This window comes from Puntigrus tetrazona, chromosome 24 (assembly GCF_018831695.1).
Source record: "Puntigrus tetrazona isolate hp1 chromosome 24, ASM1883169v1, whole genome shotgun sequence".
In the NCBI taxonomy this organism is placed as follows: domain Eukaryota; kingdom Metazoa; phylum Chordata; class Actinopteri; order Cypriniformes; family Cyprinidae; genus Puntigrus; species Puntigrus tetrazona.
The window spans coordinates 6,185,933-6,201,520 of record NC_056722.1 but is presented as its reverse complement, the minus strand read 5'-3'; the positions used below and the strand labels follow the sequence as shown (position 1 = coordinate 6,201,520).

At 40.0% G+C, this 15,588-nt stretch overlaps 1 protein-coding gene across 2 annotated transcripts in view; it reads left to right on the top strand.

The window, feature by feature from the left end:
* Positions 1 to 15,588, top strand: part of LOC122329460 (cadherin-7-like) — a 60,201-nt gene that overhangs the window by 28,875 nt on the left and 15,738 nt on the right. The window contains exons 1-5 of one of the 2 annotated variants that reach the window (XM_043225684.1): positions 756 to 2,412; positions 2,526 to 3,936; positions 6,372 to 6,625; positions 9,687 to 9,823; positions 10,926 to 11,047. In XM_043225684.1, the coding sequence (XP_043081619.1) occupies positions 3,844 to 3,936; positions 6,372 to 6,625; positions 9,687 to 9,823; positions 10,926 to 11,047 (606 nt within the window). In that variant the 5' untranslated portion in view covers positions 756 to 2,412; positions 2,526 to 3,843. Of the gene's footprint in view, positions 1 to 755; positions 2,413 to 2,525; positions 3,937 to 6,371; positions 6,626 to 9,686; positions 9,824 to 10,925; positions 11,048 to 15,588 lie in introns of those variants that run through there. The other variant, XM_043225683.1, reaches the window with a different exon arrangement.

Here is a 15,588-nt window from a genome sequence, read left to right as displayed (position 1 = left end):
TCATAATCAGTAATTATCTCCCCACTGGATGCAGCAAATGCCTAATTTGTAATGGCTTTTATTGTTTTTGTGTCATAGGGCCAGGATATAATATCACATAACAGTAAGACGCGTAACATTTCTGTCACAATGCACTTGATAGCTGGCCAATCAGGGCACACAGTGATGAGCTTTGTACAAACTGACCTACTAACGTTTTACGAGTACAACCTTACAAGCACATGTTAATGTAACGCCTAGCCAGCAGAGGGAGCCTTCCCTCACCCGAGTACTAGCTGTGCTCCTTCTATTTCTACACTCATTTCCTGTTTGAGGGCTTTATATCCAGAGGCCCTCCATGTGCTTGATGCCAGTATTGCCAGTTAACCTGCCTGACTGAGCATTCTACCAAGTTTCCTGTTTGATCTCCCTGTGTATGACTTCTGCCCGCTTACCTGTTTTCCTGACTCTTGGATGTATATGTTGACTGATCGGACTGCCTTTGTGTTCCTGACTCTCTGCCTGCTTTGTGTTCCTGACTCTCCAGTAACAGTCTTACTGTTTATTATCTCATCCCCAATAAACAACCATGCATGGATTCAACTTCGGCTTTCACCTCATCCTTATAGAATACCTAACTGTGGGACAACAGACCATCACATCATAGGATGCCCTCACAAACCTCAAAACTCCACGGTAAATATAGACAATTTCTCTTTTCTCTCATTTCTCAACCTCAAGTCTGATGAAGTATCTCTTGATCTCACAGCAATGATTGACTCTGGAGCCGCTCTGAATCTCACTGATAGCATCATTGTGTCCAAATTCAATATTCCCTGAAGCCCTGAAACCAAACAACTGCTATCAAGATCTCTCAGATGTATTTGGTAAGACCAAAGCCACACAACTACCACTCAATAGACCCTGTGACTGCGCCATCGATTTACTTCCCAAAGCCATGACTCCTAAAAGTAAAGTTTACCCACTATCCCGAACTGAAAGCCAATGGGTGGTGAGGATGGTGGGCTAAGGCCCTGCATTGATTACCGAGGGCTCAACAATGTAACAGTGAAATTTCGACACCCTCTGCCACTAGTGCCTTCAGCATTGGAGCAACCATGAGAAGCTACCATTTTTGACTAAACTTTACCTAAGAAGTGCCTATAACCTGATCAGGAAGGGAGGGTGATGAATGGAAAACGGACTTTCTATGAATGCTATGAATGTCTTGTCATGCCGTATGGGCTCACCAACTCACCTGTCGTTTTTCAGTCCAATTTTTTTCCAATTTTTTTCAGTTCATCAATGAATGTCATAAATCGAACTAATCAGGCAAATGGTATCCTTGTGCATTTTTATCACTGAAGCTCACACCTGCTGAACGGAACTATGATGTAGGTAACAAGGAACTTTTGTCAATGAAGGCAGCCATTGAGGAATGGAGACATTGGTTAGAGGGGGCCCTCCATCCATTTGAAATTAGCACAGATCATAAGAACCTCAAATACATCAAGAGTGCAAAGTGCCTTAACCCATGACAAGCCCGTTGGGTGTTATTCTTCATCCGGTTTCAATTCACTGTCAATTTATTGACCTGGGAGTAAGAATGGTAAAGCCGATGCTCTATCCAAACAATATGACCACCACTCTTATACAAGTAACCATGAACCCATACTTCCATCATCTGTCATTCTAACCCCTATCTCCTGAATGAAATGAAATGAAAAGACATAACAGCATACGTGAAATCATGCCCAGTCTGTGCACAATCCAAGACACCAAAAGAATTACCCTTAGGTCTCCTAAAGCCTCACCCATCACAGAATGGCCATGGTCTCACTTCTCCATAGACTTTATCACTGACTTTCCACCCTCCAATCAATTCACCATGGAAACAGCCCTAGCCCTGTTCCACAATCCTCTATGGTCTCCCAGAGGATATAGTCAGTGATCGAGGTACCCAATTTACTTCTCAAGTCTGGAGAGCACTCTGCAAGCAACTAGACATCAATGCCAGTCTTACCTCAGGTTACCACCTTCAATCAAACAGTCAAGTTGAATGCCTTAATCAAGAAATCGACCGATACCTAAGAACTTACTGCAGTCATTTCTGCCCTGGGCGGAGTATGCCCAGAACTCCTTTACCCACTCATCTACAGGTCTCACCACCTTTCAATGCCTTCTGGGGTTCCAACCCCCAATGTTCCCATGGTCTGGCGAACCCTCCTCAGTCAATGCGGTGGACGACTGAATTTGCTGGCATTAGAGGGTGTGGGACAGCGCACATGTCCATCGCCAGTGGGCCATAAGAACTCAGAAAATCCAGGCCAACAGACGACATTGCCCACACCCTCCTTATTAACCGGGTCAATGGGTCTGGCTCTCCACAAGGGACATAAAGTTGCGACTACCAAGCAGAAAGCTTAGCCCAAGGTACGTTGGCCCTTTCAAAATTCTAGAGAGAGTCAATGAAGTCACATATAAGCTAGAGCTGCCTGCTAATTATCATATCTCTCCCTCTTTCCATGTCTCCCTCTTGAAACCAGTCTACCCAGACGCTGACCCCGGTCATGAGCCCCCAGAACAACCACCACCTCTCGATATTGACGGTGCTCCCGCTTATCAGGTGAAAGAGTTGCTGGAATCTTGATAAAGAGGGGGTCGGCTCCAATATCTGGTGGACTGGGAGGGACCTGAGGAGAGATCATGTGTAGCCGCCTGAGACATTCTGGATCCAAGCCTGATCGAGGAGTTCCACAGAGCCAGACCCAACCAACCTTCACCACAATCATGGGGACGTCGAGCTCCAGGGGTCACTCCTTGCAGAGGGAGCCCTCACCTGAGAACTAGCTGTGCTCCCTCTGCTTCTATGCTCATTTCCTTTTATTGTTAATAAAACATCATTTATTTATTTCATTTATTTAGGTCGCCATGAGGACCTATGCATAGTCTATGTCATAGGTCTTTGTATAAATGACAATTTCGTTTATGAGATTCCACCATTCTGTCCATCGTGTTCCCCACGGAAACCATAAATAGATAATATTGAAGTGTTTTGCAGCGTCAGTGTAGAGGATTATGATTTATTGCAACTTAAGCAACGTTTGCTGCTGCATTTGAGAGATCATCACTGAAACAGCTCCAATTAGAAAGTACTTTCTGAGTGAGAGTGCCTTCCGCCTTGGTGTTGACTCGTGACTTCTAACAAATCAGATGTGTGGTGGGTGGAAATTGCTTTAGAGTGGTGATCCGACAGGCTGCATCAGAGCCAAATAGTGCATTTGCCGATAATCATAAAAATGCTTAATATCCGCTCCGACAATAGTCCGACTCCTAGTATGTGGAAAACAATATGTTTTTTTAACCTTAATTTGCATAACCACATTGCATTATACCAAATACACAAAAACTTTCAGAAATAATATATTTTAAGCTATTTTTACATCTTGAATACAGCAATGTAGAATCAATGATGGAGCTAAACATCAATGATGCAGAATAGGTGGGTGGGGCTAAACAGGCAGAACTGTAGAGTTAGTGGGAAGCCTTAAACACATGGAGCTTATCTACTTTATGATAGAGTAGAATTTATTTTGGCAAACTGCCATCAATATACATTTTTAGACCAATGAGAAAGTTTTGAGTACTTCAACTGCTTTTTTTTAATTTACAATGAACTCATATATGAAAAAAAATCAAGGAAATTTTGGTTTCTCAGTTCATAAACCCTTTACCGTTAGTCTAACATGAAGCTTCTGTGTCTCTGTAGAGTCGTATCAGTACTCAGTGCTGGAGTCGGTGCCTGTGCCATCAGTGGTGGCCAAACTGAAAGCTGCAGATGCTGATATCGATTCCAATGCAGAAATGGACTACTATATAATAGATGGAGATGCACCAGGTGTGTTCAATGTCACCACAGACGAGGAGACACAGGAGGGAGTCATCTTTCTACAGAGGGTGAGATCATAGTGCACTTCGTAGTGAATGACATGCCATTCAGAGTATATGATGAATTAGACTGACTGTGTTAATATTGCAAAATTATTCAACTGATATTCGTTGTATGTGGGATTCCTCAGTGTTGGAAATGGCTTCCTCAGTCTTTTGAAATGGCTTTGCATAACATAACTGCTGGTATTAAATCAACAACAGGCAGGACCTATATCATATTATTTTTCACACTTTGTAAATGTATTGGTTTTTATTCATGAAACACTGAACAAATTTTTGTAAAATTTAGTTGTAAATTGACTCTGACATAAACATTCAAATTCATGAAAATTAGCATATTTAAAAAATCTTAGTTGTTATGAAAGAAATGTATCCCTGCTCACTACCTGGTGTAAATGTTGCGTAAATTATAATTCAGGGGACTGGGATCCGATGTGTGTCAGGAATGGTAAATATGGTGCTTGGGCTGAATCCCTAAAATTACTCTTTGTACCTTTGAAAAGCAATTCTAATGTGCAACCAGGGCCGTTGCAGTATAGGAAGAGGCATGAACTTGCCTTGCCACAAACTTCTAACATACCTGATGACATCATAAGACATACTAGGTCACCAGTACGAGTTTCCTGGATGGTAGGTGATAGTAAATTTGAAATGGGAAAAGAACAAGGCCCAGTAGGCTTATCAAAGGTTATATTGGAGGTTCTTGTGATCAGTTATTACCATGAAAGGATGGTTAACTCCATCCAGCCAATGCTGCCACTCCTTTAGGGCAAGCTTAAGGGCAAAGAAACTCCTGGTTTCCAGTGTCGTAGTTTCCCCCTACTCCAGTGGTGGAGGCGTCCAACCACAATGGAACCACATATGGAACATTGGGATCTGGATGAGTCCTCTTAAATGCTTTGTGAACACTGGAGTTCCCGGACAGGGACTTTGGCTTTCCTCGGAGCATAGAGGTTAAAGAGGCAGTCTGACAGACTGACATCCTTGATGAAACGACAATAACGTTCACAAATCCAAGAAATTTCTAAAGCTCTTTTACAGTCTGGAGAAAAAGCCACTCCTGGATAGGGCTCACCTTACCCCCTGTCCATCTGAATTCCATATTGTCAGACCTAGGAACTGCATGGTGGGGTGATGGAACTCGCACTTCTCCAGCTTTAGGAGGAGATGTTGTTGAGCTTCTGGAGGACCTGCTTCACATGACTGTAATGGTCGGCCAGGTTCCGTGAGTAAATGAAAATGTCATCAATGTAGACAATTACAAAGCGGTGAAGAAATTCCCTGAAAGATGGACAGCACATTGGTCATGACACCCAGGGTTACCTGAAAGAGGAAACCACCATACTCAGCTGCGTCACTTGCATAGGAAGCAGGTATGGCCATGGAACCAACAGAGACAGACAGAGGAGATGTAGCTGGCATGAGGGATACCCGGAGATGTTCACCAGCTCCTTGCAGATTTCAGAGGGAGTGGGAAGACAGGGATCCATAGAGATGCATATTATGGGCCAGTCTTCTGTCACAAATGGAGTGCAGATGGATAATGGAGATGGCTGACCAGGAATGAAGGAGTAAGATAGTCAGAAGAATGAAGGGTAAGTCAAAACAGGTAAGTTTTGCACAGGGAGTATTTAACAGTTTATGAAAGTAAACGGTAGACTGGAAAGCAAGTGACTGAAAGGTGAGTGCTCATATAGTTGGCTTAACCTGTGAAAGCAGGTGCGTGTAATTGGAATTCTGGGGACTGGGATCTGGTGTGTTTCAGGGATGGTGACTGTGGTCACTGAAATAGCTGTGCTGAATCCCTGATCTTCGGTCACATGCCATTGTTTGTTTTATCTTTTTTTTAAATTATGTTTTGGCTGTTCATAAATTTATTAGATTTATTAGAGTAGTGTAGATGAGACAAGAAACAATAGGAAGGAGAAAGAGATGAACAGGACAGGCAAAACACTCGGCTCAGCAGTGCTGCACGCATTGCCATTATTCCAACATTTGGGTACTGTTTACCTATTGTTTAATGAATACTGTGAATTCAGACATGCTACTCCTGTTTTAATAGTAAGGAATGTTGCATATTGCAATGTCATTCCAGAGATCACATTATAGGAAACAAAAAATTAAGTAACCTTTCTAAATGTATAAAAGGAGCAGCATGGCCTGACAATAGTGCCTGAGACTTTAAACATATCAAGTCATTGATCATCAGATGTCTAGTTTTATAAATACATTGTGTTTACACTTTGGATTATATCACACTGGATTGTATATTTGCAGATGAACACACCAAACCTCTTTTAGACTGGGTTATCCTATTAGACCAAAGAACTATACATCTTTCAACATTCACTATTTGTGTGTGTGTGTGTGTGTGTGTGTGTGTGTGTGTGTGTGTGTGTGTGTGTAAAGTGTAAATCTTTCTCTCTTTCTCTCTCCTACAGCCTTTGGACTATGAAACTAAAAGCAGTTTTTCTCTGAAGATTGAAGCCACTAATCGGAATATTGACCCTCAGTTTCTGACCTTTGGCCCCTTCAGTGATACAGTGGCTGTAAAGGTAATTATCGAGGATGTGAATGAGCCGCCGGTCTTCTCTCCTCTGATCAGCAAAATGGTGGTTTCTGAGGCAGCGAAGGTTGGCACAGTTATTGGGACAGTTTCTGCCCGTGATCCAGACTCTTCCAACAATGCCATCAGGTAATCACTTAACAAATAAGGCTGTCTAGTAACTACTGAAAAACAATATTATATATATATATATATATATATATATAACATGCTCAATTTAATGTGCTCAGGTTAATTAATAAACATGCACAGCATGTGCTTAAGACAAAGTATAAACAATATTATTAATTTAATGTTATTGTGTTAATTTTCACAAAACAACAACAAAAGTAGTGAAATAGTCAAATATTTTTCAAAAACAAAATATAAAACTACTCCAGTAGGTGGCAGCAAATCCCTGTCTTAAGTCATTCAATGATTTATTTAATCGAATATTTCAAATTCATCCAGAAACTGAGCAAATGGCTGCCTTTATGAATGGTTCACTGAATCATTGTTTTACTCAGTTCATTTAAAAACGTGGATTTGTTAATGAAACACCTCTGTGTTGATAAAAGACACACTCCTAAGAAATTATTTTCATTGGTGAAATTACTAATAATATGTTTTATTACCATTTCTTAATTTGTAGGTAAAAACTTTTATGTAATCTATGCAAGTAATTGCACTTAAAGTGAAACTTTATAAAACTTTTCTCTTTCTTAGAGATATTATTGGCATTTTGGCACTTTATTAGGATAGAGCAGTATTTCAGACAGCAAGCAAGATGAGAAAGAGAAATGATAAATGTCATCAACATTCCCACCAGAGGCCTGACATTCCCAACTATAACATTCATTCTGACAAGCAGACTGTTTCTATCCATCACTGTGATCCTTTACAATTATTTGATAATTGAAGAATTGCCGTGTGGCATTGAGAATTGGGATGGAGAATGATACTCTATTGTTTCTGTTAAAATAATTAATTACTCTCTTATTTAATTGTTTGTGAATCACCATATATCTGTAACATGTTACTCATTTAAATTCAATCAAATAATCAAAGATTGTATCAAAGCAATGAAGAGTATCAAATAGGAGAACAGAGTGATGGTAATGCATAAGGACAAGACAAGAGTATGTGTAATCAAATTGTTGATAATCACTAGAAATAAAGTGACCCCAACCAAAACCCCATCCATGACAGAATGGAGAAAAAAACCTTGGGAGAAACCAGGCTTAGTTGGGGCTAGTTCTCCTCTGACGACCAGCACTTCATTTACAGTCCACATGGAGCAATGTCAGACTGTGTAAAGGACTTACAGTTTGTGTTTCTGGTTCCCATGATCTCTCCATGTTAATCATCTAGGTGTTCTGGTCTCTGATGAAGATCATCTTGGTGCTGATCCACCATCTGATCCGGATGCGAACTGAGAACCAGAATAAAAAAGAAACAGACTAATATTAGCGTAGATGCCATTCTTTTTACGATGTCACAGATACATTGTGTTTTATGAGGATTATTCCCGGTTCAGGCTGATCTAATTATTGCAGCCTAACAATCCTTTTAATGGATTTGAATAATATAAGTGTATAAGTGTGTTATGTGTAGGCTAGGTTAAAAAGATGTGTCTTTAAACTGACAGAGTGTGTCTGAACCATGTTAGGGAGATTATTCCAGAGTTTGTGTACTAAACAGGAAAAGGATCTGCCACCCGCAGTTGTTTTTAATATTCTAGGTATTCTAGGTTGCAGCGGACGTGCAATTGAGGAGATAAACTATTTAGGGCTTTATAGGTAATTAATAAGATGTTAAAATCTATCCGATGTTTGATAGGGAGCCAGTGCAGTGTTGACAGAACCGGGCTAATATGATCATACTTCCTAGTTCTAGTAAGGACTCTAGCTGCTGGGTTTGTTTATCAAGCATGAAGAACATCCACCCAATAAAACAATCTAACCTCGAGGTCTTAAACGCATAAATTAATATTTCTGCATTTGACATTGAGAGCATAGGTCACAATTTAGATCAGTTTTTGAGATGTAAAAACACAGTTTCACAGAGGCTAGAAACATGGTTTTCAAAGGAAAGACTGCTGTCAGACAGAACACCTAGGTTCCTCACTGATGATGAAGAATTAACAGAGCAGCCATCAAGTGTTAGACTGTGTTCTAGATTATTACATGTGGGGTTTTTGGGTCTGACAACTAGCACCTCCGTTTTTTCTGAATTTAGCCTTACGAAGTTACTCGTCATTCAGTTTTTTATAGCGACCATGCATTCTGTTAGATTCCTTTATAATGAGGAAAAAATACTAACAATAGGGCTAAAGGTACAATGTGCTTTTTACTACTACCATAGTGAAACATTGTAGAAATACATAATATGTGTGTTTGTGTGTTTTATTGAGCATTGCTTTGTTTAAAAGTAGTCATTTATGTGGTGGTGAGAGTGGCCTTTTACCCCACACTCTCACATCTGTAAAGGCTGTAATCTTTTATGTTTAATCAATAATAAAATATTTGTTGGTTACGACCCCAAGCATACCTCCAAATTAGTTACGAAGTGGCTTAAGGAAAACAAAATCAAGGTATTGTAGTGGCCATCACAAAGCCCTGATCTCAGTTCCATAGAAAATGTGTAGGCAGCACTGAAAAGGCAGGGGTGAGCAAGAAAGCTTACAAACCTGACCCAGTTACACCAGTTCTGTCAGGAGAAAAGGGTCAAAATTCCAGCAAACTATTGTAGAAAGCTAGTGGAAGGATACCCAAAACGTTTGACCCAAGTGAATCTGGGGCCATTCTACCAAACACTAAGGGAGTGTATGTCAATTCTTGACTGATGAAAGTAATAAAAAACAAACATTCCATATCATGATCCTTTGCTTGATTCTGACATTTAACAAATGCAAAAAATATGTTGATATTTATTAATCTAAACCAGAAAAAGTTTATATATATATCTTAATGTGTTTAAAATGTTATATATATATATATAGTGCTGCAGTTAGTTTTTGTGCCATCTAGTTGTTATGAGGAATAAAACAATGCAGCATTAGCCTTTTGTTCTTGTAGATGTGCTACAGTTATTCAACAGAATTATTTTGAAATGCAAGAATCATTGATGATAAATAAGAATAGAGGCAAGATAATAAGTTTTAGTTAATTTTCCCAGTTATTACTGAAGGACTCGTGTCTGGTGTGTTCAGGTATTCCATCGACCGGAACACAGACCTGGAACGCTTCTTCAATGTGGATGCTCTGACCGGTATCATCAGCACAGCCAAAGCCCTCGACAGAGAACTTAATTCAGTCCACAACATCACTATATTTGCCACTGAGAACCGTGAGTGTAATAAAACAGCATGCATGCAAGAAACAAAACAAACAAACAAAAACTTTAAATGAATTACTTAACCCTTTGACCTTCACTATTAAACATAGTTAGTGAAAAAGGTTACGGGTTACCATTAGGCCACGAAAAAAAACAAAAAAAAAACGAAACACTTATTAATAACATTTATGAGTATTATTAGTGATTATTATTATTACTGAAATGCAGTCTGCATCTAAAAAAATGTGTTCTGGGGTTTGATGAGCCTTTAATGACATATAATGATGGATCATGATTATTTGGCTATTCATTTCATGAATCTATAATATTTCAAAACTTCTTTTATCTTATGGCCTTAACTCTTAACTGACTAAGACATGTATCCACAATTCATTATGCAGATGCAATGACCCAGGGTGACACGCACGCAGAATATCAAAAAGCCAAGATCAACAGGACAGTTGTGGGTAAAACAATATAATTATTGTAAATCAATATAATTTTAGACAAAATCTAAAATTATATTGAAATTCACAGGAGTAGATATAACTTAAGTCTAATCAACATAGTGAAACAAATTAGCTTAAGATAAAGAAAAATAACTGATTCAATAGGTCTTTAAAAAAATTAATCTACCCTGCTAACAAAAATTAAAACAAAAAGATGAGATGAAGCACTTATGTCGAGGACATACTCATGTAGCCTCTACCAAACAAAATTTAAAGGTAAAAAATCTAATGACACTTTAACAACAAATCCCCAAAACCAATAGCATTGACAATAAACACATCTTATTAATAATGAACAAAATACAACCAATTAGCTAAATCAAAATAAGAAACTGTGTAAATAAATGAACAAATATATCAACTAAATGAAATGAAGAATCTCTCTCAGAGCCCTGCCTCTCCCTTTTTCCATGAACCTGAGTTTTTATAATAAGGGGATTTCAAAGTAACAGATCGCACCAAAGAAATCACAATCTTTCTCTTTCTCTCTCTCTCTCTCTCTCACACTCACACACACACACACACACACACACACACACACACACACACACACACACAAAACAAACAAACACAGCTAACGGCTAATTGTCTTTTTTGTATGTCAGAGGACCCGTCTCAGGTTGGCAGAGGAATTGCTCTAATCACAGTCATGGACATTAACGACAACGCTCCAGTGTTTGCTATTGAGTACGAGACACTCTTGTGTGAAAACGCAGCACCTGGACAGGTATGTGTAGCCCATTGTGTGTTTATTTTGGGTGTCAAAATGCTGCATTACTATGATAAATAAAAAGAAATGTGTTGATTGTGGAATTTAGGAATTGATGACAATGAGTCTTAAGAGCACATAAGATTGAGAAAACAAATGTATACTGTGAAATGCATGCATTCCTCTCAATGTATGTGTCTAGTCTCCTAGTGTTAGTTTATAATAAGTAATAATCACTTAGCAACAGTCACAGTATGGTATGGTAAGGAGCACACGGAGATACAGATTACAAAAATCCAGATTTATTAAAAAGTAATTGATTATAATTAACAGACACACCTGAACCAAGTGAACAGTGAACAATGACAGAAACAGAGCACATGGGGAATGAAAACAACAGCAGATATGTCCAGAACCATAATATGAGATTAGATAATGTTAAGTGCGTGTAACATTGTATTTCATACTTCATAATTTCATCACGGTTTCATATGCATCGCAAGTGGTTTGGGTCGACATGATGCAGTCCAGCAGAATAAGGAATTAATGACAGTGTCTGAAGGTCAGAGGCACACAATACACTCATTACACATAAATACACATATACCATAGCATTTGGAATATTTAGCAAATATTTTGTAGAGCTAAATGTCTGATCTGTGTGCTTTTGGCATTTGGAAAATGTAATCAGCAAAAAGAGAAAAGCAAGACTGGACACAAAAAGTATCATAGATCAAAATAATGCTATTAAGGAAATGGCTATAAGAGCCAATGCAAATTAATGTTACAGGCAATTAAATTAAGATGCTTTCTTTTGAATCAGATTTTTTATCATAAGCTTCATGCATGTCTTCCTTTTTTGTGTCAATTGCTCAGCTTTTAGTTTAGAATCAAAATAATTAGTTTTAACTACATATTGTAATGAGTGAGAGGTCTGAGGCGTGCGGATCCATTCGCAGGCTTTTATTGGCTGAAGGCATGGTTAAAGCAGGCAGACGTCAAAACACAGCAAACAGGAGTATCAGAGGCAAGGCAACAACAGAATCCAAAAAACAGGCAGAGGTCGGGTCAGGCAGCAAACAATCAAAGAATCAAAAGACCGGCAGGATCAAAACCAAAGAATCTATGACAAGGGAAACACAAGGCTAGGCTAACTAGAAACAAACAAACAATCAAAACAATGCAACCTGCAGGTTAGGGGCCTGCTTTAGAATTTATAGTCCTAAAACAGGAAGTAGCAGCAGAGGGAGTGATCACAGATCATCTAGAGGTAAGGGCTCCCTCTGCTGGCTTGGTGACATAGCCCCCCTCCTAGGAGCGACTCCTGGCGCTCAACAAAACAAACCAAAAACCGGGGAGCTTGGGAGGAGGTTCCGGTGGAGGACGAATCCCCGGGAGGGGGTCAGCAAACAGAGTCCAGGGAGGAACAGACGGAGGGAGAAGCCAGGAGGAGTCCGGAGCAGGAGGAGATCCAGAGCCCAGCCATGATGATCCATGGTGGAGCCAACGGAGGGAGGAGCCATGGAGGAGGAACGGCCATCAACTCCATGGGACCGACCGGCGGTGGCGGAGCAGGTGGTGGAGGAGACTGAGGCGGAGGTGGAGAGCCGAAGAGCCAGGGTGACACAGAGGTGCTGGAGGACCAAGGCGATGCCGCAGGCTTCGGCGACAGATGTGGAGATGGGGGATAAGAAGGACATGGCAGAGCCAGAGTGACAGAGGACTGAGGTGGAGCCGGAGGGAAGGAGGAGCCTGACAGAGTCGGAGGGATGGAGGGACGAGGCGAAGCCGGAGTAGAGGAATCCCAAGGCGACGGATGGTCGACGACTGACCAATGCGGAGCCGGAGGGACGATGGAGCCTGGAGGAGCTGATGGCCTCCCGAACAAGTTGTGTTTTGAGTGGCTGATTTATTCCCTCACATAAGAACTCAATCAACAAACAGTCCGGTAAGTCTGAGAGGTAAGCCAGGTCCAGATATTCTTGGGTGCCCTGCTTGAGGGTTAGTAAAGATATTGCGAGGCGCCTACCTGGCCATGGATCGGTTGAAAAGCCGCTGGATCCTGGTTTGAGGTTGCATTCTGTAATGAGTGAGAGGTCTGAGGCGTGCGGATCCATTCACAGGCTTTTATTGGCTGAAGGCATGGTCAAAGCAGGCAGACGTCAAAACACAGCAAACAGGAGTATCAGAGGCAAGGCAACAACAGAATCCAAAAAACAGGCAGAGGTCGGGTCAGGCTGTTGAGACTATTTCACTCAAACGGCTCTTTACCAGGAAGGATCAACTCAAGGCGAAATAAAACACAAGACAAGTTTCTGGATTTTTAGCTTGCAAGGATTGCGCTGTCGATTGCAAACGGGAGAGAAGCAGGTTTCTCCTTAACCTCCCTTTTGCCTCCAGACGGATCACAGTCCGCCTGAGGCCGGGGGCCGGGCAGGCCCCCGCCTTCTGCCTCCTTCCCTGCTTTGCCTCTCTGCCTGCTTTGCCTCCGAAGCTCAGTTCGCAAGTTACTTTATTTATAGAGAAAAAGGACAGAGCAAGATAAGTAAAAACAACTGGCAAAACAAAGACTCCAGACATGTTCGTCACATATCTTCATTCCTTCAGATTCCCCTGGCGCCCATACCAGTCTAAGACACTACATAGAGGCCATGTCATGTCATGACCTAGAACAAAAAGTGTTATACCAGATGGAAGCTGAAACTGAAGGGTCAAAGTTGCATAATGTCAATACATAACCCTAACACAGGCAGCAAACAATCAAAGAATCAAAAGACCGGCAGGATCAAAACCAAAGAATCTATGACAAGGGAAACACAAGGCTAGGCTAACTAGAAACAAACAAACAATCAAAACAATGCAACATGCAGGTTAGGGGCCTGCTTTATAATTTATAGTCCTAAAACAGGAAGTAGCAGCAGAGGGAGTGATCACAGATCATCTAGAGGTAAGGGCTCCCTCTGCTGGCTTGGTGACACATATGCTGGCTGTATAGGATCGGGCACTGTGACTAAAAACATGTGAATAAAGTATTGTGAAAGCTAATTGCAGCTAATTTTTTGCAACCTTATTTTGATGGAACTAGTTTTCTAAACTGTTTTATCACTCAAAGTCTGTGATTTCATGTACCAATTAAGGCTATTACAGAAGTTGGTGTGATTTCTAGATGTGATGTTGTTGTGTGCATTTCATGAGTTCACCCTTACATCCAATCTGATTAAGCAAATATTAAGCATATTTTGGCGTGCTGTCCCAGGGGAGGGCTCTACTGCCAGAATATAGCCCAAACCCATAGAATCCCCCTATCCCAAGCATGGGATGAAAAGTGGATTAAGAGTAAGGAGATGGGGTGGAGGAGGGATGCAAGGAAACTGTCGTAGTACAGGGGTAAGTCGGCTGTGACTATTTATGCTCCTCCTGAACCTCATTAATAAAATATCATTTAAATGTATTAATATAATTTCAATTCCTTATAAAAACAATATTAATTCTTCAAACTTAACAGTTGTAGAAGTGGCTGCTCGTAATAAAACCACGTAAGTGGGCAGATGTATCTTACACTGATGGTACTATCCATAGTAAAGTGCAGCATGCCGAACTCAGAAACCCTGTCATAATATTAGTCCAGTGCGAATCGGTATCTCTGTGATTTGGCCAAGATTTGGCAGGCTGCGTTAGACTGTTTTAATAGTATTTTGGGTGCAGGGATATATCGCTGTCCACCATACAAGTATTCAATTTGCAGAAAAAGTAAAAAACAAAAGGAATAATCGGTAAGGAATAATCTTCTTTTTACAATAACAAAGCCCTGACATCATATATATATATATATATATATATATATATATATATATATAGTCATTAAATTGCAGTTAAATCACTAGCATTACTTATCCCATTTGAATATGTCACACGAAATGTAGATGCAGGTGGATCATTTCTAAATCACACAAGGTCCCTAGATATTCCTATGCGAATAGAGTTAGACCTATTCAGATAGAAGTCTTTTTTTCCAGGGCATCGTTAGAGAAATCGAGATAAGTTCTATTGACAAGGGAGTTTGCATTATATATTTATTTATCTTTATCCTTTCATAAATTACATAACTCTTTAGGCCACGGTTCCCTCACACCTTGCTCTGGACGACCAGTGTCCGGCAGAATTTATCTCCAGTCCTAATCAAAACACACCTGAGAAAAACACACCTTTCATGTTTTTGGCACAATGTCTTATTCTGACATAATTAAAATTAATTTTTTTCAAGAAATCAATTCGTACAATTTCATCTTATCAGCTGCTTCATATATATATATATATATATATATATATATATATATATATATATATATATATATATAGCCATTGTACCCCATTCATGGTGACCATTTTAAATCCTAAAAAACACCAGTTTGCTTTAATACAGTATTTAACACTTCACCTCTGGTTTAAGAGACTAACCCATTACTCCACCTACAACTATAGAAAGTATTTATTTATGTGATCTGTTATCTCTCTTCTCAGTCTTTCATGAAAGAAAAAGTGTTCTCTCTCTGCTAAAA